Source organism: Kryptolebias marmoratus, linkage group LG7 (genome assembly GCF_001649575.2).
Source record: "Kryptolebias marmoratus isolate JLee-2015 linkage group LG7, ASM164957v2, whole genome shotgun sequence".
Taxonomy (NCBI): Eukaryota; Metazoa; Chordata; class Actinopteri; order Cyprinodontiformes; family Rivulidae; genus Kryptolebias; species Kryptolebias marmoratus.
The window spans coordinates 707,787-730,859 of NC_051436.1; the positions used below are offsets into that span (position 1 = coordinate 707,787).

Below are 23,073 nucleotides of genomic sequence, written 5' to 3' on the forward strand. Positions count from 1 at the left end.
GATGATGGTTTGGACCTCAGCAGCAGAAGGAAGGCAGCCGGTGTGAGGAGCTGCAGAAGGCTGGTCCTCATGTCTGTGTGGAGAGCTGAAGGTTTCCGGATGTGATGATGGTTTGGACCTCAGCAGCAGCAGCAGCAGCAGCAGCAGCTACAGCAGCAACACCAGCTACAGCAGCAGCAGCAGCAGCAGCAGCTACAGCAGCTACAGCAGCAGCAGCAGCTACAGCAGCTACAGCAGCAGCAGCAGCAGCAGCAGCAGCAGCAGCAGTAGCAGCACGGAGGCAGCTCCCGTCAGCGAGCCTTTAGTGTCACCGCGTGTCGGAGCTTCCCTTTGTTTCAGGATTACATCTGTCATCCTCAGAGGGAATTCAGCCGTCATGCAGTTGAATATAAAATCTAGTTTGCTGCCTCATCAGCAATTAAAGCTAATCTGCAGTTTGAGACCAACTCTGTTTTGGTGTGTAGGAAGTGAAAGGAAACGCACACTCAGCCGTCCTGTGTGACTTTAAGCTGGGAGCTTCATTGAAAGCCACTGACAGGAGAGTCAACAGGGCTGGAAACATCCTGGCTTTCTGCAAACTGAGTCGTCATGTGACCAGTCTGACATTAGTTTAGAAAAACATGGTTTTAATGTCCAAACTTACAGTAAAAGTGCGACTTTCCTCAATATTTTAATATAAATATGTTCATATGTTTACCTCACTGAGGACCGACCCAGTTATGGAAGCTCTTAATTACTATTATTAGTAGTAATAAAGGTTTCCATCACAAAATCTAAACAAAAACTACATTAAAATGAGCGTCTCTTTGAGGAATAGAGTCTTATATCGTAGCTGTTTGTCATACAACGCAGACAAAATTAGCAAAAAACTGCAAATAATTTCTTTGCAAACATCAACGAGATTTTAGGTCTTTTTAACTAAAATTCTGTAAAAAATTAAAATAAACCTGTGACAAACAGAAACGCCTGCTGCTGACAGCTGGACCCAGTTTTCAGTGACTGTTTCTGCCTGTCTTATTAAGAGTGTTCTCAGGGAGTGACAGACACAAAGGGAAGCCTGTTTACGACCCAGAACCATAAACTTCAGAGATTAGATCCTGAATCTGCTGCAGCAGAACCTCCAGCTGAGTGAAACCAGTTTCTCTCCACAGCAGAGCGCGGCTCTAAATAAACAGCCGCAGGTTCGGATCCCGGACTTCCTGTCTTTGGAGGCAGAGATGAAGGAGGACGAGTTAAAGAGGCGACAAGAAACATGACAAAGCCCTCAAAGGGAAGGAAACTTCGCTGAATCAGCCGGAGTGTGAGTCTGTCAGCAGCTTAGGTCCGCGCTCACACACACACACACACACACACACACAGGGCCTGCGGGGGTGGAGGGGGGACGGTTCAGACACAACTGGAGACGAACACAAACGCCGCCCGAAGCTTCAGCCAACCTGCTGATGCTGCAGTTTGATCTCCTGCTTAAAACTTTCTGATTTTTTATTAGCTGCTGGTTTCTTCAACTTCCTTCAGTTTATTTTGATTTGTTTCAGTCATTTATGGCATTTCTTCTCCTTTTTGTTCATTTTGTTTCCTTACATTTCATTTCAAGTCTGCAGGATTTTCTGGTTGTTTTGTGCTTCTGAAGACGTGTCTACTCCTAAATATTTATAGATAGTTTACCCTTCCTCATTGTGTATTTCCACAGGGCCACTGGGAGGAAATAAAAGTTTGAGATTAAACTCAAGATTGTTGAGAAAACGGTGGCAGTAAAGTTATTTAGAGCTTAAAAGGAGAATCATGAACGAAAGCATCACTGGAGCCAAAGGTTTTCTGGGGACTTTATATGAAGGAAACTTTTAGCAGAAACGTAGCAACTTCCACCTGGAGCTGCAGCGCCAGATTTACCCGAGAACAACAACAACAACAGGAGCACTGCCGTCAGCCTGAATGTGTGCGTAGAGCCGGAGCAGGCAGACCTTGACCTTTGACCCTCTGACCTTGAAATCATTCTCGACCCGTGAGATGTCCAGCTGTGCAGTTTGTCCACAGAGGGACAGAGACATACCATAATAAGTGTAAGAAGCAGGAAATGCCTGAATAAACCTGATGGTGAATAATAATAATAATTACTGATTAGCTGCTGTTGATGCTTGGATTAGTTCCTTTATTTTACTAACAGACACATGCTAAGCTACAGGCTAGCTAAGCTACACCTGCATACAGATCTGTCTTCAGTACCACAGAAGTAAAAATATCTTCATCGGACTGATGATTAAGTGCAAAAACAGACGAGTTTCTTTGTTTTTTCAAACATTTTCCTTTGGATAAAACGTTCTGGAACGTCTTCGGTTCCAGCTGCTGATTTGTCACAGATCAGATGAACATCTGGCCTGCAGGCGTCTGTCACCGAACAGCTGGGAGAAGCGGAGTTTGTTCCTGCAGCTGGAGAACTTCACATCACGTCACGACGAGTTTCAGGACTTCAGTGACTGCCAGCTAAACGTGCTGCTGGTTTTTACTCAATCCTCTTCACACTTCTTTCCCTTTTCTGTGGTTAAAAAGGCTCGGAGGGGCGGGGCTTATTCACAGGAGGCGGGGTTACTTCATGAGGGGGCGGAGTTTATGCTGATTTCTGGCACTTTTGCCAAATCGGAGAGAGGAACAGGACCGAAGGTTTCCACATCAGCAGGAAATTCTTCCACCTAAAACAAAAAACAAGATATTTTTCAAAACTAAATACATTTATTTTGTTTGTATAAAGTCCACATTTATTTGCTCTTCTTCATTTAGAATATTTTAAGTTTCTGACCTTTAGTCAAACTGTACTTTAATAAAAGCTGACAAATCTGATAAAATAAGGAAAATATGAAGAACAAAAACAATCCTGACCCACAAATACAGAAACGTGTTCCCTCCGCTGTGAATAAATGTTTCTGCCTTTAAATAACTGAAATCTTTGTTGTTAAGTTTAAATAAATTCTGCTTAAACAACAAAACATGGATCAACTTCTTTAAAACATCTTCACTGTTATATCAGGAACAATCCAGACTGTTTTTAATTTAAATAAATGTTTTTTAAACAGGTTTTAATTTTAAAACCTGCTAAAAAGATTACTGGATATTTAAACTGATGGAAAGCTCTGAAGCAGGGGCTCAGCTGTCCTGGAGGTTTCAGGTGTTTCTGCTCCGACACACCTGAGTCAGGTGGTTTCATCAGGTTCTCCATTTAAAGCAGGAACACATAAACCTGCAGGAGAACGGCCCCCGAGGAGCAGAGCTCTAAGAGACAACAAACAGGTGTCCTACAGGGACAAAGGCCAGGTTGTCCCGGAGACAGGCGTCCTGTAACTCGCTGCGCAGAGCGATCACATGACTGCGGTGGGCGGAGACTTCCTGCTGCAGCCGGTGGATCCTGGAGCTGTAGGCGTGACAGAGCTGCGAGACGACGGAGAGGAAACTCTGCAGACAGACAGACGGACGGACGGATGAAGGGATGGAGAGACGAGTGAACCTCATAAGCCCCTCCCACTGCCTTACCTGGCACACCGCTGCCTCAGGAGCTCCCATGATGCTCTCTGCTCCACTCAGCTGCAGGTGTTCCTGAGGTGAGGGAAGGGGCTGACTGGGAGGAGAGTGCTGTGATTGGACGAGCCTCTCTCTGACCTGAAGAGGGCGGAGCACCGGGTCAGAAGCTGTGTGTGTGTGTGAGTGTGTGTGTGTGTGTGTGTGCGTGCACGCTCACCTGCTTGCAGCTCGTCTCTGCAGCCTTCATCCAGCGGATCAGACCCTCCCGACGTCTGAAAAACAACAAAAAGTTAAAGTTCTGAGAGTTTGGTACCGGTCCTTCTGAGCCGAACCAAACTGGGTCGGGCTGAGGCAACAAAGCTTTTTTTAAAGACGTGTAAAGAAATAATTAGGGAGCTCGACCTTCGAAGTTCTCATTATTAAAGCTCTGTGACCTTTGAACTCAGGACAGCATGGACAACCATTAGCCTAGCGTGGATGAAGACATCTGTCCTTTTCACCATGCTCTGTGCTACTGAACATCACTTCATAAATCACCAGACTACCCCTTTAAAGAGGCCGCTGCGTTACCGTGCAGCGTCTCCCAGCTCCTCCTCGGCTCGCTGCAGCCGCTCCTCCTGCTGCCTCCGCTCCTTCTGAAGCCCCGACAGGTGCTTACCCAGAATCCTCAGGGAGCGCTCCCGCCGACCCACCTCTTTCTGAGCGTCCAACAGGGCCTGCAGGGACAGGGACAGGGACAGGGACAGAGGACTCCATCATGGACACTTACAGGTGAGTCTTCTTCACGTGCCGAGCCAGAGGCTGACATCAGGAGACAGAAGGCCTCAACTACAGCCTGTGTGTGTGTTGTTGTACCTGTGTAGTTTGGCTCAGTGTGTGTGTGTTGTTGTACCTGTGTAGTTTGGCTCAGTGTGTGTGTGTGTTGTACCTGTGTAGTTTGGCTCAGTGTGTGTGTTGTTGTACCTGTGTAGTTTGGCTCAGTGTGTGTTGTGTTTCTGTGTCCTCTGAGGACATTTTGTCCACTCTGTCCTGCAGCTGTTTGGACTGTTCCTGGATCAGCGTTTGGGCTTCCTGCTCTCTGTTCAGAGCCTGACGGAGCTCCTCACACACACTGTGGAAACGCTCGGAGGGAACCTGAACACACACACACACACACACACACACACACACACACGCACACACGCACGCACACACACACACACGCCCACACACACACACCGATGGGTTACTGAGGCTGATGAACTCATAGAACAACGTTAGGAAACGTGAGACGACACAAAGAAGCAGAACTCAACAAAAACAGAAAAAGAAACAACCAGAGGAACACAATCCTTCCTTTTTCTCAGGGGTTGTTGTATTTGTTGTACTGGTTGTGTTTTTGTGTTGTGTCCAGTCACACAAACAGAGCAGACAGGTGAGTCTCACCTTCTGATCCTTTTCATGACGCAGTCCTCTCTTCAGATTGGCCACCTCCAGCCTCAGGCTCCGCCTCTCCACCTCAGCTGAGTGAAGGCGTTGACTGAAGAGCAGGAAGTGCTGCTGGAGGGCCGACACCAGGGTCTGATGGGAGAACACACACACACACACACACACACACACACACACACACACGGTGGTCAGCAGGTGGAAACAACGAGGAGAACGTTCCTCTGGTTCACTTACATTCAAGTCAGGCTGTCGAGGCGTCGCTCTGCTCAGCGGGTCCTCCTTCGCTCTGACGGAGGAAATACTGGAAGCTGATTGGTCCAGGAGGTGGTCCAGGAGGCGGGACAAGCCTGAACGAGCAGCTGAGATCACGTTTGGAGCCGAGGAACCTAAAGAGACACACTGCTATAAAGAACATCGGTGCTGAGTCCTTCTGCAGATCTCAGAAGGTTCAGCTGCTAAGACTTTTTCATTTTGTAACTTTTATACTTTTCAAAATGTTTAACTTTATTTATAAATATTTCCCTGACAGAAACACGTGAAGATCTCTTCATATCCTTGAAATCTGCTGCAGCAAACTGGCTGCTTTTTGTTGTCTTATGGTACTTTTAGCTTTTATCTAGCATTATAGGGCTTTTAGCATTTAGCTACTTCTAGCTTTTAGCTAGCCTTTTACGGCTTTTAGCCTCCAGATAGCCTTTTGACACTTTTAGCTTTTAGCTAATGTTCTGCTTCCCGTTTTAGCTTCTTCAGTGAATTCATTCACAGACATATTATTTCCTCTGGTTTTCCATTAGTGAGTGCAGTTACCGGTGTTTGTGAGCGCCCCCTGCAGGTCAGACATGGAGGACAGGATGATGGCGGAGAGGCGTTTAGAGCGAAGCCAGCGAGCACAAACACCTTCAGGAGCTTCATCTGCAGCACAAAGATTCTCTCCTTCAGCGTCTGCACTGAGGTGTAACAGCTTCTGACTCAGGTCCCTCACCTGTCTGAGCTTCATCTGGACCCTTCTGTGTTGCCGTAGACCAGTCCCCCCCCACACAGATCCTTCCTCTTCCTCTGTCCAGCTGAAACAACACGGTGGTTCTTCTGCTCAGTGAACTCCACCTGTTTATCGCCAGCACCGCACACACACTCCTCCTCCACCGCCTCAGCGCCCTCCTTCCTCGTCCCTCCTCCTCCTCCTTGTCCTCCTCTCCTCTAAGTGCATCAGCTAACCTCCTGACCTGCTCCTCCAGCAGCTCCCTGTCCTCCAGCCGCCTGGACAGGAGCCGTTTCTGCTCACGGAGCGCGCTCAGACAGCAGTGGGCGTGCTTCAGAGCTCCACATACAAGGCTGCAGGCGAAAAAGAAGGAGGAAGACTCCTGACGGCTTCTGGAGAGGAGGCCCTGCAGCCGGGAGAGGTCAGAGGTCAGAGAGGAGCAGCGGTGCTCCAGAGCGGCGGCCTGATCCCTGTGAGAGTCGCACTGAGAGCGACACAGCTGAAAGACACGGCAGAAGAAGAAGCAGTTAATGAAGTTAACAGAACATGGCTGTCTTCAGTAACGAGTCTGAAACGTCTGATTTCTGCAGGAACCTGCAGAGATAAACACGATGCTAACCACGTTAGCTTCATTTCTGCAGGATGGTATTATACATTCTTTATTAGGCATAAAAACATTGAAATCAGAGTTTATTTATGTAAAAGAGGTCAGTTCAGTTTGTAAAGCCGTCTTCCTGTCTGTTTCAGTTTCAGGGTTCAGGATAAACTGAGCAGCTGCCTCCTGGAGTTTCTGAACAAACCGGATTTACTCAGATAATCTCAGTCCTCTAAACGAGGTGACTAAAGACTCCCATCACTGAAGAAGAATATAAACTGCAGCGAGCTGGCTGTAGCAGCTGCTGCTGCAGTTTTTATTCCTACCTGTAATTAATTAAGTATGCACAAGCATGACTGACTATCAGTTTTTAAAACTCGACCAATATCAGCCGACCGATTATTCAGCTTATCTTTAAAACAAAAATAAAAAAGACAGAAGGACAGCCTGATTCCAGATCAGTAAAGACGAGCAGAGAGTGGAGAGTGGGACAGAACGAGCAGAAAAACCCAACAAACCTTCAGTCAGAAGGTTGTAAATAAAGAAGACAAACAAACACTTTAAGCAGAACAACAAACTTCTTTTTCTTCTTCAAACCTTTTATTTCATTTCATTTTATTTCAGTTTTAATGGAAGCTGTGAAGAGAGTTTCAGAAAAGTTCAGTAAAAACTTTCTGCCTCCTCAGCCTGTTTGCAGCCTGTCGCTGCAGGGAGACTCAGCTGCCACGCCGAGCTCCTGAGGGACCGGGGTGTGTGTGTGTGTGTGTGTGTGTGTGTGTGAGAGAGCGTTACCTGCAGCTGGCTCTGCAGATGCCTCACGGTGTGTGTGTGCTGGCGGCTCCACGCCTCCTCCCTCCTCCTCACGCTCTCCTCCAGACGGGACAACACACACTCCTGACTGCGCTGCAGCTCGCGCACACACACACTCTTCCTGTCACACACACTCTGCAGGTGAGAGATCTGCGAAAACGAGAATGAGATGAGGACGAGCAGGAAAACACTAACCATCAACCAGTCTGCTGGAAATATGTCAGCAAATGTTAAATTGATCATTTTTCAAGCGAACGCTGAAACGAGCTCTGCTTGCTGAAAATCCCCCCAAAAACAAACAAACAAACAAATATAAATGTTTTCTCAGTTTTCTGGCACAAAATCTTTTGATATTTTGATGTTTAATTTTAGTATTATTATCAGATTCATTAACAAGAATAAAAAATAATAAACAACAAACATCTAGTTTTATTTATTCCAATTTATTTGTTATGCATTTATTTATTTATTAATTTATTTATATTTTTAGCTTCTAAAATTTCATATTTTGCTTTTTAAATTTTATTTAATTAGTCATTCATTCATTTCCATATTTTTCTATTTAAAGTTGATGCATTTACCCATTTATTTAGTTATATTTTGTTTTCTATGTTTATTTACTTTATATTTATTTATTTCCAGAGCCGGGTTAAAAGTTACAATAAGAACAACACTGAGTCGGGTTTTCATCCTGGCCTAAAATAAGAATAAATACATACAGAAATGTATTTAAATTCATAAATTATTTGGTTTAATAAGGTGATTTTGGGATTTCTCTGAACAGATGATCGGAAGCCAAATTAACCTTTTCTTTAATTTCTACATTAATTATTATTTCACATTAAAATAATAATTCTGTTCGAATGACTGTAGCCTTGTGTTACAAATATCAAAACTTAAGCAAACGATTCAGTAAAGCAGCGAACATCCACACAGACCTGAATGACCCTCAGCAGGGAGGGGAGGGAGACTGATCTGCAGTGGAGTTCAGTAACGTTTTGAAGCTTGAAATTTCAGCTGAGAAATCTTCTTAAATAAGAAGCAAAACGTCTTCAGGAAACAAGAGAAGAAGTCAGTTTGTTCTAAAAAACAAGAATTTAGGATTTGTTGTGTCCTGGATGACCAGAACCGACAGCAGAACCAGAACCGAGCCCGCCTCCAACAGGCGGCCATCTTGTTTCATAAACAGGAAGCTCCTCCATGAATCCGCTCACCTCTCAGGGAGTAAAGTTTACATCAGGCAGTTCCGTCTACAAACACACCTTCTCCTTGGCCTTCTGCAGGTCAGAGGTCAGCTGATCCACCTGCTCGCTGATGACATCACACAGCTCCTTCCAGGTGAAGTCTCCCAGAATGCTCTGGGGCTGACGGAGGAGGACGCAGCCGGCCAGCAGGCGCTGATAGAGGCAGTGGAGGAGGGAGAGCTGGGCCTGATGTCAGCACGCACACACACAGACACACACACACACACACAGACACAGACACACACACACACACAGAAGGATTTAATTAAACCCTCTGATCACTTCAAGCTGCTGCAGAGGGATCAGGCCCAAATTTAATTTAAACTCATTTCATTTCATTTATAAACAGAATATTTTCAGGAAATCTTTAAACTAAAGAGGAAGAAGAAACAAAACATCACATTAAAGTTCATAAAAAGTAAAAATCTGTCAGTTATTTCAAATATTTGATGTTTTACACATTTATTACAGTCTAACGTCTCCTGCCAGAGAACCACATTTGTTTTGGTCATTTTAAACCTTTAGAGTGTATGTATAGCTGGACATGGAGCTGAGGGTCTTCACTGATTGGTTTAAATGAAACAATGAAAGAAAACAGAGGAGCATCCTGAGGTTGAAGCTGAAGTTCCTCTGAGCCGGCCTGAAGGACAGAAAAGAACTGCTTCCAGTCGAAACTAACCGTCGACTCTTTGTTGAAGCCGTCTGTTATCTCCTGGATCTCCTCTCTCCTCTCCTCCTTCTCCCTCTGCAGCTCCTCCTGCAGACCCCGACTCTGCATCGACCAATCAGAGCCCTCCTGGCGCAGACGAGTCACTTCCTCCTCCAGTCTGAGCGACGCCTGATGAGACTCCTGGGGAGCAGAAGCAGAACCGGTGGTTCATCCGAAACAACACCGAGCCCTACAGAAAGGTGCCACAGCACCACACTTTCAACCTTTGTGACTCCTCAGAGGCTCTGCTCATATTTATTCAACTAAACATGTTGGGAAGTTAAACTCTACAATCTAAATCCAGACAAACCGAAACTAATTCTGACTCTCAACATTAAAATCCGTTTCTGAAAACTTTAAAAGAATCTAAATTCTCCAGATTCCCTGAAGCTCTTCAGATTCAAAGTCTTTAGTTTTATGTCAAAGAATTTTATTTTAAACCCTTTTAGTTTTGCAGGTTTCTGAACCTCTGCCCATCTTCTCTTTAAGTCAAGTTACTGACCTGCTGACAACGAACATTACTACTTTAGTTGTTGCTGCCGTCAAACATGAGGTGAGGTCATCTCGTTCATAAAATGTTGAGTTCGATGTTTTCTTCTGGATATTTTGAGCAGAGCTTTATGTTTCTCACTAACTGTGTTCATATTCTCACATCGGCCTGTCTCTTCTGATCTGAGGTCAGCTGCTGGAGAAGCTGATTCTCCTCCTGAAGCTTCTCTGCTGCTAACAGCTGATCCTGGACCTGCCGGGGACACAAACACAGAACTGAGTGGCTGGGAGGAAAACGGGGCTCTGCTGAGCGAACAGAGAGTACCTGTCTGTTCGAGTCCTCCAGCCGGGTCCGGTACGTGTTCAGAGTCATGGTCAGCTGCTGCAGGACCTCAGCAGGACTCTGTTTCCCATCATGCTTTGCTGGTTGTGCTGCCTGTTCACCTGAGCTGCTGTGCTGCTGCAGCGTTTCTCTGACCCGTTTCATGACGTTCATGAAGGTCTCCTCTGCGCCGGACTGCCTCTCAGCCGCCTGAACACAGGAAGTGAAGCTCAATTTAAAGGGAGAGTTCAACAAATTTATCAAACAGATTCCACTTTTTCTCTCTGCTTTCAGAACCAAGATTTCCACCAGACTAAAAGCACATAAGCTGTTACTGTTACTAAAAACAAATCCTAATAAGACAAAGAAGTGAAAGGTAAACTCTGTGGCCCGGTGTCGTTACCGGCTGAGTCCCATTTCCCTCACAAACTAACATCTGAGCTTCTCCCTGAGCCTCCAGACAAGCAGCATGTCTCTGGCTGCAGCTAAAATCAGGGATTATGTTGCTTTGAAAGAAAAACTGTGTTTGTGGAACTATCAGGGCAAAAAGAGAGGAAGAGGAGCAATCTGCCTTCACAAAACGAAGTCCGGCGGGTCAGGAAAGATCCAACTCTTCCTCTGCTCCAGTGAAGAGCGACAACAAATAAACTCTGGTTGTTTCACATTTAGGATGAAATCTGCTGAGCTTCACATCCGGAGGTTAAACAGCCCAAAGTACCGATCCTTTCTGAGGGAACAGAGAGCGCCTCGTGGTCCAGAACCGCTTCAAGAACCCATTCTACATTTGTGATCAGATTCTGCAGAGATGAGAGCTGTAATCTGATGCAGAGCTGGTGTGTGTGTGTGTGTGTGTTACCTGCTGCAGCAGTGAGACTGTGCTGGCGTGTCGTTTCTTCTCTTCCTCCAATCTTTCGGAGAGGTCAGAGGTCGCCTTCCTCTCGGTTTCCAAGGCAACAGTCATGTCAGACTTGCACTGAGTGAACTCAGCCTGCAGCCTGAACAAACGTCAGAAAGTAAAGGAGTGAGAGTGGCGTCAGGACGGACCTGCTGCTTTTTTTGTTTGCTCACCGCTGCAGGGCGCGCTCAGTGCCGGCGCTCCTCTCCCTCTCCACCTCCCTGAACTGAGCTCGCAGCAGCTGCAGGCTGCACTGCGCCTCCTGCTGGCCGGACCGCTCCGCCGCCACCGCCGCCTCCAGGTCCCGCACCTGCAGCTGGAAGGTCACATGACCACAACTGAAACCTGCAGCTGGAGGGTCACATGACCACAACTAAAACCTGCAGCTCTTCAGTCAAACTGATGAACTTCTCTTGTGTGTATAGGAATAAAAAGAAGAATTAGACTTTTTAATGAATTTATCAAGCTGACAGCTTTGGGGAAACTTGTATTTTTCTGCTCCATGACCTCCCAAGTCCAGACCCAACTCCTCTCTGAATGATTCAAACACATTAAAGGCAGGTTTGAAGTTCAGTTTAAACTTGTTTTTACCTGCAGGATCTCCAGGCTGTCCTTGGTCTCCAGGTGAGCGGCTCGCTCCGCCTCGATGTTCCGATCCGACAGCTGGAGAAACATCTCGTCACTTCTTCATCTCTACGGTTTGATTGTATTTATTTATTTATTCAGACTTTCAGCTCTAACCTCCTTCTCCCTGCGGCTCCTCTCCTCCCTCTCCATCAGGACCTTCAGCTCTTCGGCCTGTCGTCTGTTCTCCTCCTCCTTCTCCTTCCTCTCCCTCTGCACCTCCACCATCCTCCTCTCAGACTCCCCCAGAGCCTCCTCCTGATCCTGGAGGACCACAAGACCCAAATCACACCTTAAACACACCACAAAGATGTTAAAGAGCACGAGTCAGACCTGCAGCAGCTGGTGCAGTCGCTGGTTTTCGGAGCTGAAGCTCTGAATCAGTCGGTCGCGCTCCTCCACCTCCTGCTGCAAAGCATGCTGGTCCTCCTCCCGGGCCTGCCGCGCGCCGCGCAGAGCTTTCTGCAGCTTGCCGACAGTCTGCTGGAGCTCCGCCATTCGCTCTGACACACAAACAGATCAGTTAGATCTGCTAAACCTGGCGTGACATGAAGATAAAGACCTTCTGTAGAAAAAGCCTTCATGTGTTCACAGAAACGTCCCGCTGTCTGCTGCGCGGACACACCGCTCAGGTGTCGTTTCCCCGGCAGACTGCTCAGCCACCACATTTTTAAAGAGGAAACTCTGCTTCAAAAATGGTCCAACTGAGGAGCTAATAACGAGCTGCCCAAATGGAGCCACCTCCATTTTTCTCGTCTTTAAACAGCTGCAGCTTCAGAGCGGTTCATGCAAACACGATCATTTAAACCTTTACAGGCTTTTTTCAGGAGGAATATTATGAGATTCCTGCAGGAAGTGACCTCAGAGTCCAAAGTGAGGTCATTTAAAGAGCTGTCTGCAACAGGTAAGATATTGTTTTTGATGTTTAAACAATAAATAAAGTGTTTATTCTGTATTTAGAAAACGATCCCTGAAGACTGACACTCGTTTCTGACTCTGCCTGATGGAGCTTTGGAGCTGCGATAAACAAACATCAGAACCAGACCTGGTAACCATGGCAACAGCATCCTGACCTGCAGGAAGTGTCCTCCTTCAAAGCTTTATCTGGTTAGTTTTGTTTTTTTGTACCTGTGAGCGTCCGTCTGTCTCTGCTGAGCTCGGCGACTCGCTCGCCGTCTCTGCGGCTCGCCGTCAGCTGGTACTGAAGCTCCGCCCTCTGAGCCTCGCCTCGCTCCACCGAGGCCCGGAGGCGGGCCGACTCGGCCTGCAGCCGGCACACCTGGACACACACACCTGTCCTCGTTAGGTCTGACTTCTGCAAACTGTGGAATAATCTTTGTTCAAACCGTAAACTTGTTTTTTTATCTTAAAGTTGAACGTTCTGACATTTTATCTCCAATTATTTCATTTAATGTTTTTTTAATCTTATTTTATCTGCAGCATGTTACACAGTAAGTTTATTTTATGTTATATTACTTTTTATTATTAGCTTGCTTTATTTATTTCCTTTGTTTTTATTATATTTACACTTTCAACTCAAATTTTCTTTTAGTTTACAGTTTTTCAGGTTTTACTATAATCTTATTTCAGTTAATTTAATTTTAACATTTATTCATGAAATCTTTTCTCTCTTGTCAAAAGTTTGGACTCTTTACTTTGTGAATATTGGTTAGAATCAGTGAAATGTTTGCTCCTCAGTGTCTGCAGGTCCTGACGGTGCTCAGGAGTTACTGCTCGTCCTGAAAGCTTTTCTGTTACTTCGAGACGTTTTATTTCTCATCCAAGGAGTTTTTTCAGCTGGTTTTATTAAAATGCATGAATAATAAAATGACAGATAATTTGTTATTAATGTTCAGAAACAAACACATCAGAGCTCCAGCAGGAGGCGCTGCAGACCTGCAGCTCCTCCGTACCTCCTGGTTGCAGCTGCTCGTCAGCTGCAGCTTCTCCTTCTCCAGCTGGTTGATTCGCCACCTCAGCCTCCTCGACTCCTCGCCGCCTTCACCTCCTTCTGACGCCGCCCTCCTCCCTCTGACCCTCTTCTCTGCTTCTCCTCCTCCTCGTTTCTCCTCCTTCCTCTCTGCTCTTCGTCCTCCATCTCCTTCCTGTTTCTTGACCATCTCTGTGATCCTGAGGAAAACAGAAATAAGAGGTTTTTAATAACTAAAGACTTTATAAAACATTTACTGACAGATTGTAGCTTCATGTTAAATTCAGACTTTTTATTTTGTAAAACTTTATTCTCCAACACAAAATCCTATAACTCTAAAATGTATGAGTTTGTTCTCATTTTGTACATCTTGAGAATCGATTCATCTCAGAGTAATGTTCTTATACTTTTAGATTTCCAGTAGAAATGTTTTGCCTGTGATGAAGTATTTTGATGTCGATAATTAAACCTCTGCTGCCTTTTTACAGGAAATGGCTCCTAAATTACACCGGTGTAATCTGAGCTGCAGAACTTTAATCCCAGTGGAAACGGGACCAGTTCCTGTGGACCTGGACGGTCCGAGTCCTCACCTCCGGGTCTCGTCGTCGGCTCCCCTCCTGCTCCGACCCAACGGGCCCGGCTGCATCGCTCAGCTCAGAACCAACCCTGAAGATGTGGTTCCAACACAAAAAGATTAAATCAGTATTTATTTAAGCACAAGTGAAATATAAATTATAAAGTCTACTCAGGTAATAAGATAATAATAACTGTGCTGAAAGAGAAAAACAAACTAAATGGCAGATTTATCTCAAACTAACTGTCTCTAATTTAAAATGCAGCTTCACAAGTTAAAGTGCAAGTATTTAGAAAATGTTTGGGAAGTTTAAGGTGTCACTTCAGAAGCTAGAAGAAGTGGATTTATTTTTCCTCTTGTCCTGAGATAACTTTAGTTGTGTCATAAAAATAAACCAACTGAACTTAAGGTTAACAGTTGAAACAGGTCAGTCCGGTCGTTTGAAACCCGGGAGGCTGATCCAGGACCAGCTGAGACACAGTCAACACTGCGCATGTCCGTCCACCGGACTCTGTTCACAAGTCTGCCCTTTTAAATTTATCATAAAATAAAATGAGTCAGAAGCCATTTACAACAACAAATAAAACTCGGAAAGAATGAAATCGACCAACTGTTTCTTTCGGCATTAATTACAGACACAAAAACCCGTATTTCAACACAGTTTCTAATTGTAAACTTCAAAATGCAGAGTTTTTTTCCCCATAACATCATAGCTGAGGTTTGTACAACTTTACAGTTTTGTATTTATTTGTGTCCCGGATTTATTAGAACATGATGGATTTTGTAAAAACTTGAAAGACTCTTCCAAACCAAAGCACGTAGAGATTAATTTTTACATTTTCTCGGATGAAATCACGTCAAAACTTAAAGGAAAACAAAGAGTTTTCACGGCTGCTAATAACATTTCTGTGTTCGCTTTAAACAAACTTCAACCACAACGAAACGGACTAAAACACCATCTTATGATTTAAAATTAACAATAAACCGTTTAAATAACTGTTTTAAAGCTCAAAGACTCACTTACTGTTAGATTTGTCTCGAAACCGTTTAAAACTGACGCCATCTTTAGCGTCCATACGTCGTTTCCGCATCAGCTCATGAGTGACAGGACGATCGACCAATCAGCGCCTCCAAAAATGTTACATCACTTCCTCGAAAAATAAGGCAAAAACAAAACGCGGCTTATAAAACGAATTTAATCCAAAAACTGCGCTTTAATGTTCAGGTTAAATATATTTAAAGGTAAAATATTTAACAAATTATTTAAGAAGCTTAAATAAAATAAATCTTTCCAATTATAAATATTATTAAATGGACAAAAAGAGATTTTTGTCTATTTAATTTCCAAAAAAACAAAACAAAATATTGACAAAATATCACATTTTGAGGAAACACAACACAGTTGTTGTTGTTTAAATATACCCATTCCCACTTTGTTTTATTTCAACAATTTCGATAAAATATGAAGTAAATATGACGATTTTTAAAACTATTTAAGGTGTTTACTCTCCTCACAAACAGCTTTATTAGAATAAAATAATTATATTTTCTTTGTTTATTTGTGTGGCGGGAGGGGGTTTATTAAAACTCTGTAGAGCTGTCTGGCACATTTTGTTTTATTTTTCTGATTTATTCTGTTTATTTCCTCTGTGAGCACTTTGTAGTTTAATCGGCATAAAAAAAAGTTTCAAATTAGTGAAATAAAAACACTAAACTTCTCAATGTTTTCGTCTTCGGAGGCACTTATTTAAAGAAAAAGAATTTCATCATATATTCGTCTCTAAATGTTTGTTTTTTCCGCTTGTCCCCTGACTGTCCACCAGGGGGCAGCACACACAGCTGAAGCTTCGATCGCTGCTCTGATTTCGCGTCAAACAAGAAGAATCAAAACAACATGGCGGCCCCCACAGAACACGTTGAGTCCACGTCCAAAGAGACAGAACCTCCAGAAACGGACCGAACTGAAGCTCCAGAAGCAACTGAAAGCACCGAAAAGTTTGATTCTGGGTCGGACGAACCGGAACCAGGTGAGGAGGAGGAGGAAGAGGAGCCGCCCGGGCCGAAGACCCGGGACACCCCGCTGGACATCCGGCTGGAGGCGGCCGCCAACTCGGTGGCTCTGCACCCCAGCAGGGACGTGCTGGTGTGCGGGGACGTGGACGGGGACGTGTACGCCTTCTCCTACTCGTGCACGGAGGGGGAGAACCGGGAGCTGTGGTCCTCCGGACACCACCTGAAGTCCTGCCGCCAGGTGCGCTTCTCCGAGGACGGGCTGCAGCTGTACACCGTGTCCCGGGACAGGGCCGTCCACATGCTGGACGTGGAGCGGGGACAGCTGGTCACGCGGATCCGGGGGGCCCACGGGACCCCCATCAACAGCCTGCTGCTGGTGGACCAGAACATCCTGGCGACCGGAGACGACGGGGGCACTCTGAAGGTGTGCGGTGTCCACAGGACACCTGGCAGGGACAGAACGGGACCAGATGTGTCTGCTGTCCAGAACTGATCCAAACTGGGGTTTAAATGAGTTTCTACTGGGCTGAAGTGATCTTTGAACGCCTCTGTGTCATTATTTGTCTGTTAGGATAAACAGGAGTTCAAATGTTTACTGTCAGAATGGTTTATTATTCTTTAATTTATTGCCCCAGCTCCAGCCTTAACCATATAATAACCCAATTAGTAAATTATACTAATATATAATCGTTCAGATGGTTGGCACGCGGCTCCCTTTGAGTCAGTGAGGCTGAGCAGACGTGTTCCTGCAGCTGGGATTATCTGGGACAGATGTGAGTCTGCAGATCCACACCAGCTGAGCAACAACCAGGACAGACTGGTGTCCTCTGATGGACAGCATCTACTGAATCTTTGGAGTAGAGATGATTGTTTAATTATCAGAGCTAAAGTTCAGACGTGTGCAGATAAATGAGATCCAGAGGTGGTCTGAGAAAACAGAGGCAGCTCAGCTTAGTGAAGCCGTTTAAACAACAGGTCTGAACAAACTCAAAGAGCAGGAAGTGCTGACAGCAGCTTTACTCGACGGGTTTTCTCTGCAGGTTTGGGACATGAGGAAAGGGTCGGCCATCATGGATCTGAAGCAGCATGAGGATTATATCAGTGATATAACCGTGGACCAGGCCAAGAGGATCCTCCTCACCGCCAGGTAACAGAGTTATAAAACCACGCCTGTTTGACGGACATCTTAACCGACGACGCAGATTTTACAGGTTTTGTAAATAGTTGATGTTATTTTTTTAAGAACAGTAATTAACAGCATAAAGTTTATTATCTAATAAATCTGCTGTAAATGTTCAGACATTAAAAAGGACATTCTTTTAAGGATGAAGATGTTTGTTTTGCTCGTCGTCCCGGAGGCTTCCTCAGTGTGCAGAGATGCAAAGCTTTAAGCTCCTGTGGTCGTAGCTGAGAGCCGTTCAGATGTTTGTTACCGATCCGTGACGGTTGCTCCCACAGCGGCGACGGCACCATGGGCGTTTTCAACATCAAGAGGCGGCGCTTCGAGCTGCTGTCCGAGTACCAGAGCGGAGACCTGACCTCGGTGGCGCTGATGAAGCGGGGGAAGAAGGTGGTCTGCGGCTCCAGTGAGGGGACCGTCTACATCTTCAACTGGAACGGCTTCGGAGCCACCAGCGACCGCTTCGCTCTCAAGGCCGAGTCGGTGGATTGCATCGTCCCAATCACCGACAGCATCATGTGCACCGCCTCCATGGACGGATACATCCGGTGAGCTCCTGCCCGCAGACTTTAACTCCCTCAGATGTGTTTGGGGTCGACTGTCATTTAAAGCTTTACCACTGGTTTGCCAAGACTTCACTTTTAAAGAGCTGTAGCCTCAGTCTGACAGGTCACTAACAAGGTCTTCTTCCCTCAGAGCCATCAACCTCCTTCCCAACCGGGTCATCGGCTGCATCGGGCAGCATGTTGGCGAGCCCATCGAAGAGATCGCCACATCCTGGGATTCCCGCTTCCTGGCCAGCTGTGGCCACGACCAGCTGATCAAGTTCTGGGACATCTCCAGTTTACCTAAAACGACTGTGAGCGAATATCGTAAGAGGAAGAGGAAAGACGGGAGGATGAAGTCGCTAAGCAAGAAGGCCCTCGGCGACAGCGACTTCTTCTCTGGACTGGCAGAGGAAACGGAAAAGAAAGAGGAAGAGGAGCAGGAGGAAGATGACGACAGTGACAGTGGCAGTGGCAGTGATTAAAACAGCCGACGTGTTTCATCTTATCTGCTCAGGTCTCTGCAGAGCTGGAAACATCTTATTTCCTTACTGACTTTATTTTTACATTCTGCTGAATGTTTCTATATTTAGGCTGAAGTTCTTTCAGCTGCTTGTTTCTGAATAACATCTGAAAATGTTGTGAAGGAAATGGAAAATAAATGTAATATTTAGTAAACTGAGTAAATGCATTTCAGTTTTGTGTTTTTTACAAGTAAAAACTAAAATGTAAAATAGGCAGTTTATAAATTTTGCACCAAACGTATTATTGCTTGGAGCATGGAAATAAAAAGTATTTTTATCACAAGATAATGATAAATTCATAAATATGTATTAGTATTATTTTCTACTGAGCCACAGTCCGTTCATTTGACGTAAAAATAAAACTGAAAGAGTAAATTATTTTATTATGTACTTTAAAATTATATTTTATTTATATTTAGTTTTAAATATTTTTGTGTGGTGTATTTAAAAAAAAATCCAGCGTTTTTGTTTTTGACATTTTCATTGTGATTTGTAAACAATCGAAAAGTTTTAATATTTTTTTACCAATATAATTAATATGAATATTTAAATTGCTGCCAATATATTTTGAATTTGAAGACATCTTATTAATGTTGACGTGTTAACATCAGCAGAAAAATAAAACCTTTTCTTTGACACGAAGATGGTACGGAACTTTATAGTAAATATTAGTAAATCAGAAGCAAAAAGTATAATTAAACAAAAACTGAGGGAAGAAGATAATAAAGGAAGGTGGTGTTATATGATTCAAAAGAGAGGAGGAGGAAATAGAAGAGAGGAAAAAATATTAAATAGATTAAAATTTGAAGATACTGGTCTTAATAGCTCACTAGTTATAATAAATAAACACAATGCAGGAAATTGTCAACATTGTGGGAGAAGGGAGACAATAAAGCATGTTTTTTTAATTTAAGGTTTGAGAAAGAAATGAGATTAATGTTGGAGGAATTTAGGAAAAATAAAGAAATATTTAATTTAGTAGATATATTGAAAAGGAACTCAGACTGTAGAAGTATTCAGATTTTAATGAGGGTTTTCATATAATATGAGACATTTTAAACCACACTCCGTACCAATAGGTGGCGGTAATGCAACCTCTGTGTTTTTTGCCAACCGCCATAAAACTTTACGAAGAAGATGGTACGGTCCATGCCCCCCTCTGATTGGTTCATTCCTACTGCCGGCGGGAGAAACGTAGGAAGTGACGTCAGAGAGGCAGTGGCCAACATGGCGGCGAACAGGAGCTCGTAGCTTAGTAACAAGAAGCCTCCTGTTCCTTTAGATCCTGGAAAACCGTGTTTTGTTCCGCAGGTGAGTCGGACCCGAGTGCGCCGCTCACGGGCCGGAGTTCGGCTCGAACCCGTCCCGGCGGAGCTAACAGGCAGTTAGCATCTGTTAGCTCCGGAGCTGCTGCTGCTGGGCCTCGTATTTGTAAACAAAGGCTGAACACTAATAACGAAACTGCCGAGTTAATGTGAAAGTTTTCACCTTTTATGAATGGAAACCGGAGTGACGCTGGAACTGTTTTCATTCTCAGTGTGGACACAAAAAAATCCGAACAGGTTTCAGAAAGTGACGAGTCAGATTCTGAGTTCAGGTTATTCAGGACAGGCCTCCTGTTGTTGGTGCTGGGAGGTTAAATAAAGTGTAAAAACAACAACAACAAAACCATGTGAAGCAGGCAGAATACATTTACTTTACAGGCTTAATAAATACCAAAAATAACTTATTTTAATGTTGTAGAAATATCTGATTTAAGGCTGTGCAAAGCGTTCTGAGCTGCATGTTTTGTTCTTACCTGTTAGCAAAATAACTAACGAACAACCCCATTCAATATGGCCGCCACAGCTAATCCCCCTTAGCAAACACATCAGCGGCTCTGGCTCAGTTAGTTTTACAGATGTTGAGCTGAGAGTCACCCCCCCACCGTACACTTTGAGCACCTTCAGACAGTCACACCAACGTGTTTGATTCCTGTTTTTACCGTGTGATCGATCGGAGGCTCCCTGATGTTTAAACGTCTTCTTTCAGTCATCTTCGAGCCGCGGAGGATGGCCGGGAAAACCGCTGATCAGTTCAAGCCGGGCGACCTGGTGTTCGCCAAGATGAAGGGCTTCGCTCACTGGCCTGCGAGGGTGAGCGCATGAGCAAATCCAGAAAGTGTAAATGTTTCCCTGCTGCGCTCTGACCAGGTGACACCTCTGCCTGTTTGCAGGTCTGCAAGTCCAAGGAGGGGTACAAGAAGCGAGTCCCGGTCTACTTCTTTGGGACCCATCAGATGTACGTACTTCCCTGCCCTGCTCAGCAGCGTCACGTCTCTGTCCTCGTCCCTGTCCTCGTCCTCATTAATCCAGCTGTGTCCCGTCTCTCCTCAGAGGCTCCGTCCCGCCAGAGAACATCGTTCCGTACGCCGGGAACAAGATGAAGTACGGCAGCGGCGTTCGCATCCGAGGCTTCGCCGAGGGCATGTGGGAGATCCAGAACACGCCCGGAATGGACAGTAAACTCAAAGTCAGGCTCAAATATCACATTTAAGATATTTTGTGTTCATTTTATATACTTTTGAAAGCAATCCAAAGCCACCAGGGAGAATAAAAATAGGCCAGTTTTATCAGTTTTGTGATGTTTTCATTTAAAAGTTTGAGAACTTCATCAGTCTGACAGACAGAACCTCCTCACTCCTAAAGCTGTTTCGTTTTTATCCGAGTGGTAATATATTAATAATATATTGCTGCTTGTGGTGCTTACATTAATGATGTTAAACTGTGTCAACAGGGTCGTATTTAATTAGTTTAACGTTTGTGATACTTTTTAACATCCCTGCAGTAACTGAAGCAAAATCACACACAAAAACAACCTTTACTTCAAAATAAAAGACAATGCTGAATGCCGTCAGTGACAAGATAAAACTGGATTTAAAGAAATAAAAGTGACAGAATTTTTCTCTGAAACAAAACAGCTGATCGTTTCTCAGCTTCTCCGATAAAAAGTCTCACTGCTGCTGATTATAAACCATCATCCGTCTGACAGCTCTGAGCATTATTATTATATTCATGAATCTGTTCTCTCTGTTAGCAAAATATCTCATGAACCGCTGGGTGGAGTTGAGTGGAACAGAGTCGGCTCTGCTGCAGAGGAAGAGTGACGAGAACCAAACTCAGGGGTTCGTTAGGGTCACCATGATAACCACACCGCTGTCTGTCACTCCCTGGCAGCACCCTTAATGAGACAGGCAGACAGAAAATAGGACTCAAACAGCTGCTGTGTGAAAAGTTAAAGTTTAAACAGCTTAGTAGTTAGATGTTAGTAGTCATCACAATCTAATTTAAACATTTTGTGGTTAAAAAACAAAATAAAGAAAACAATCATCGGTTTTAAACTGCAGAAGAAGAAGAAACAAAACAAACTGAAGGAGAACAGATAAATATTCAAAATGGTGCCTCAGTGCTGAAGGAAATATTTAAAATGAGTCAGCGATAAAACTGAGCAGATGTTTGCTTTATTCTTCGGTTCTGACGTACTTTCTCTGTTCTGTCGTCTCCTCAGGTACCAGGAAAAACCAACACTAATAAGACACTAGCAAAAGCAGCTCCTGCACCTAAATCTATACCTGCTAAACCAAGAGCTGCAGCTAAACCTGCACCTACTACACCTAAACCTGCAGATTCTGCAACCAAAACTGCAGCGAACCAGCTTCAAGGCGCCGTCGCGCTCTGGAAATCTGTCGGTCAGCCTCCTGCTGGTGCTGAACGTGCTCCAGGCAGAGCTTCAGGTGTGAAAGGAACCGCTGTGAGAGCCTCCGTCAGAACGTCGTCCAGATTAGCTCCAAATAAACCGACAGACTCCAAAGAGCGTCCTGCAGCTGCACGGAGCAGGAGGGCAGCAAGCGCCGGTCTGCCTGCAGAACCACGTGGGACTGACAGCCCCCCTCCTGCCGAGGACACAACAGAGGTAAGAATGTCGAAACAACCTGGTCGATTTCAGATTTAAAACTTCAAATACGACAAGACGGGTTTCTTTGTGTCTCCTCAGCTGAGATGGAGCAGAGCTTCAGCAGCTGCTCCTGACAGGAAACTTTCTTCTGAAACAAGTAAAGTTTCATCTGTGAAGGAGCCTGAAGGCAGCGCCGAAGCTTCAGCTTCCAAACAGGCTGCGGGACCAGGAGCCGACCCGGAGGAAGCTGCTGCTGCTGCTGCTGCTGCTGCTGCTTCTACCACCACCGCTGCCGCCGCTGCTACCACCCCCGCTGCAGGTCGAGTGTCAACCCGCAGCAGAGGCGCAGATTTAAAGGTAACCTCTGCTACATCAGGCTTCACAACTGTATTCTGCAAAGCTGGGCCGTTGTGTAAAAATGTAAATTAATGAAGAAAGCACTGAAAGGCAGACCTCACAGACTGGAACATATCAGCTGTTGAAGCTAAGATTTTGTTATTTTTAGGAATAAATCAGTGAAAATCTGCTGACAGCGTCATCAGCAAAGATAACGCCATGTTTAAAGCTCTGCGTCGAGTCAGAAGAATCCTAGTCAAAGTTCTGAGGGGCTCGGTCCTCAGGGACTCAGTCCTGAGGGACCTGGTCCTGAGGGGCTCGGTCCTGAGGGACCTGGTCCTGAGGGACTCGGTCCTGAGGGGCTCGGTCCTAAGGGACTCGGTGCTGAGGGGCTCGGTGCTGAGGGGCTCGGTCCTAAGGGACTCGGTCCTAG

General features: G+C 45.0%; 3 protein-coding genes across 4 annotated transcripts in view; 2 read left to right on the forward strand and 1 right to left on the reverse strand.

The window, feature by feature from the left end:
• Positions 1-2,128: 2,128 nt before the first annotated feature.
• Positions 2,129-15,211, reverse strand: LOC108251092 (coiled-coil domain-containing protein 171). 2 transcript variants are annotated; one of them, XM_037976612.1, is made up of 24 exons: positions 15,134-15,211; positions 14,126-14,201; positions 13,519-13,735; positions 12,734-12,884; positions 11,939-12,108; positions 11,723-11,869; positions 11,573-11,644; positions 11,155-11,297; positions 10,943-11,081; positions 10,090-10,296; positions 9,928-10,017; positions 9,246-9,416; positions 8,585-8,752; positions 7,305-7,472; positions 5,921-6,323; positions 5,746-5,850; positions 5,173-5,324; positions 4,936-5,070; positions 4,474-4,644; positions 4,081-4,226; positions 3,728-3,782; positions 3,523-3,648; positions 3,292-3,444; positions 2,129-2,687 (listed from the first exon to the last, which is right to left on the reverse strand). In XM_037976612.1, the coding sequence occupies exons 2-24, from the start codon at positions 14,179-14,181 to the stop codon at positions 2,589-2,591; spliced, it is 3,444 nt and encodes a 1,147-aa protein (XP_037832540.1). In that variant the 5' UTR covers positions 14,182-14,201; positions 15,134-15,211; the 3' UTR covers positions 2,129-2,588. The 2 variants fall into 2 exon arrangements, with proteins under 2 accessions (XP_037832540.1, XP_017296755.1); XM_017441266.3 differs by having other exon boundaries at positions 5,921-6,416.
• Positions 15,212-15,971: 760 nt separating this feature from the next.
• On the forward strand, positions 15,972-18,670 carry wdr55 (WD repeat domain 55). Its single transcript, XM_017441267.3, has 4 exons — positions 15,972-16,546; positions 17,163-17,269; positions 17,581-17,850; positions 17,999-18,670. The coding sequence occupies exons 1-4, from the start codon at positions 16,004-16,006 to the stop codon at positions 18,330-18,332; spliced, it is 1,254 nt and encodes a 417-aa protein (XP_017296756.1). The 5' UTR covers positions 15,972-16,003; the 3' UTR covers positions 18,333-18,670.
• Positions 18,671-19,557: 887 nt separating this feature from the next.
• LOC108251097 (hepatoma-derived growth factor-related protein 2) overlaps positions 19,558-23,073 on the forward strand; it is a 12,638-nt gene continuing 9,122 nt past the window's right edge. Inside the window, exons 1-6 of the mRNA XM_017441269.3 lie at positions 19,558-19,682; positions 20,403-20,506; positions 20,587-20,651; positions 20,747-20,882; positions 21,918-22,322; positions 22,404-22,661. Coding sequence (XP_017296758.1) covers positions 20,423-20,506; positions 20,587-20,651; positions 20,747-20,882; positions 21,918-22,322; positions 22,404-22,661 — 948 coding nt within the window. The 5' untranslated portion in view covers positions 19,558-19,682; positions 20,403-20,422. The remainder of the gene's footprint in view (positions 19,683-20,402; positions 20,507-20,586; positions 20,652-20,746; positions 20,883-21,917; positions 22,323-22,403; positions 22,662-23,073) is intronic.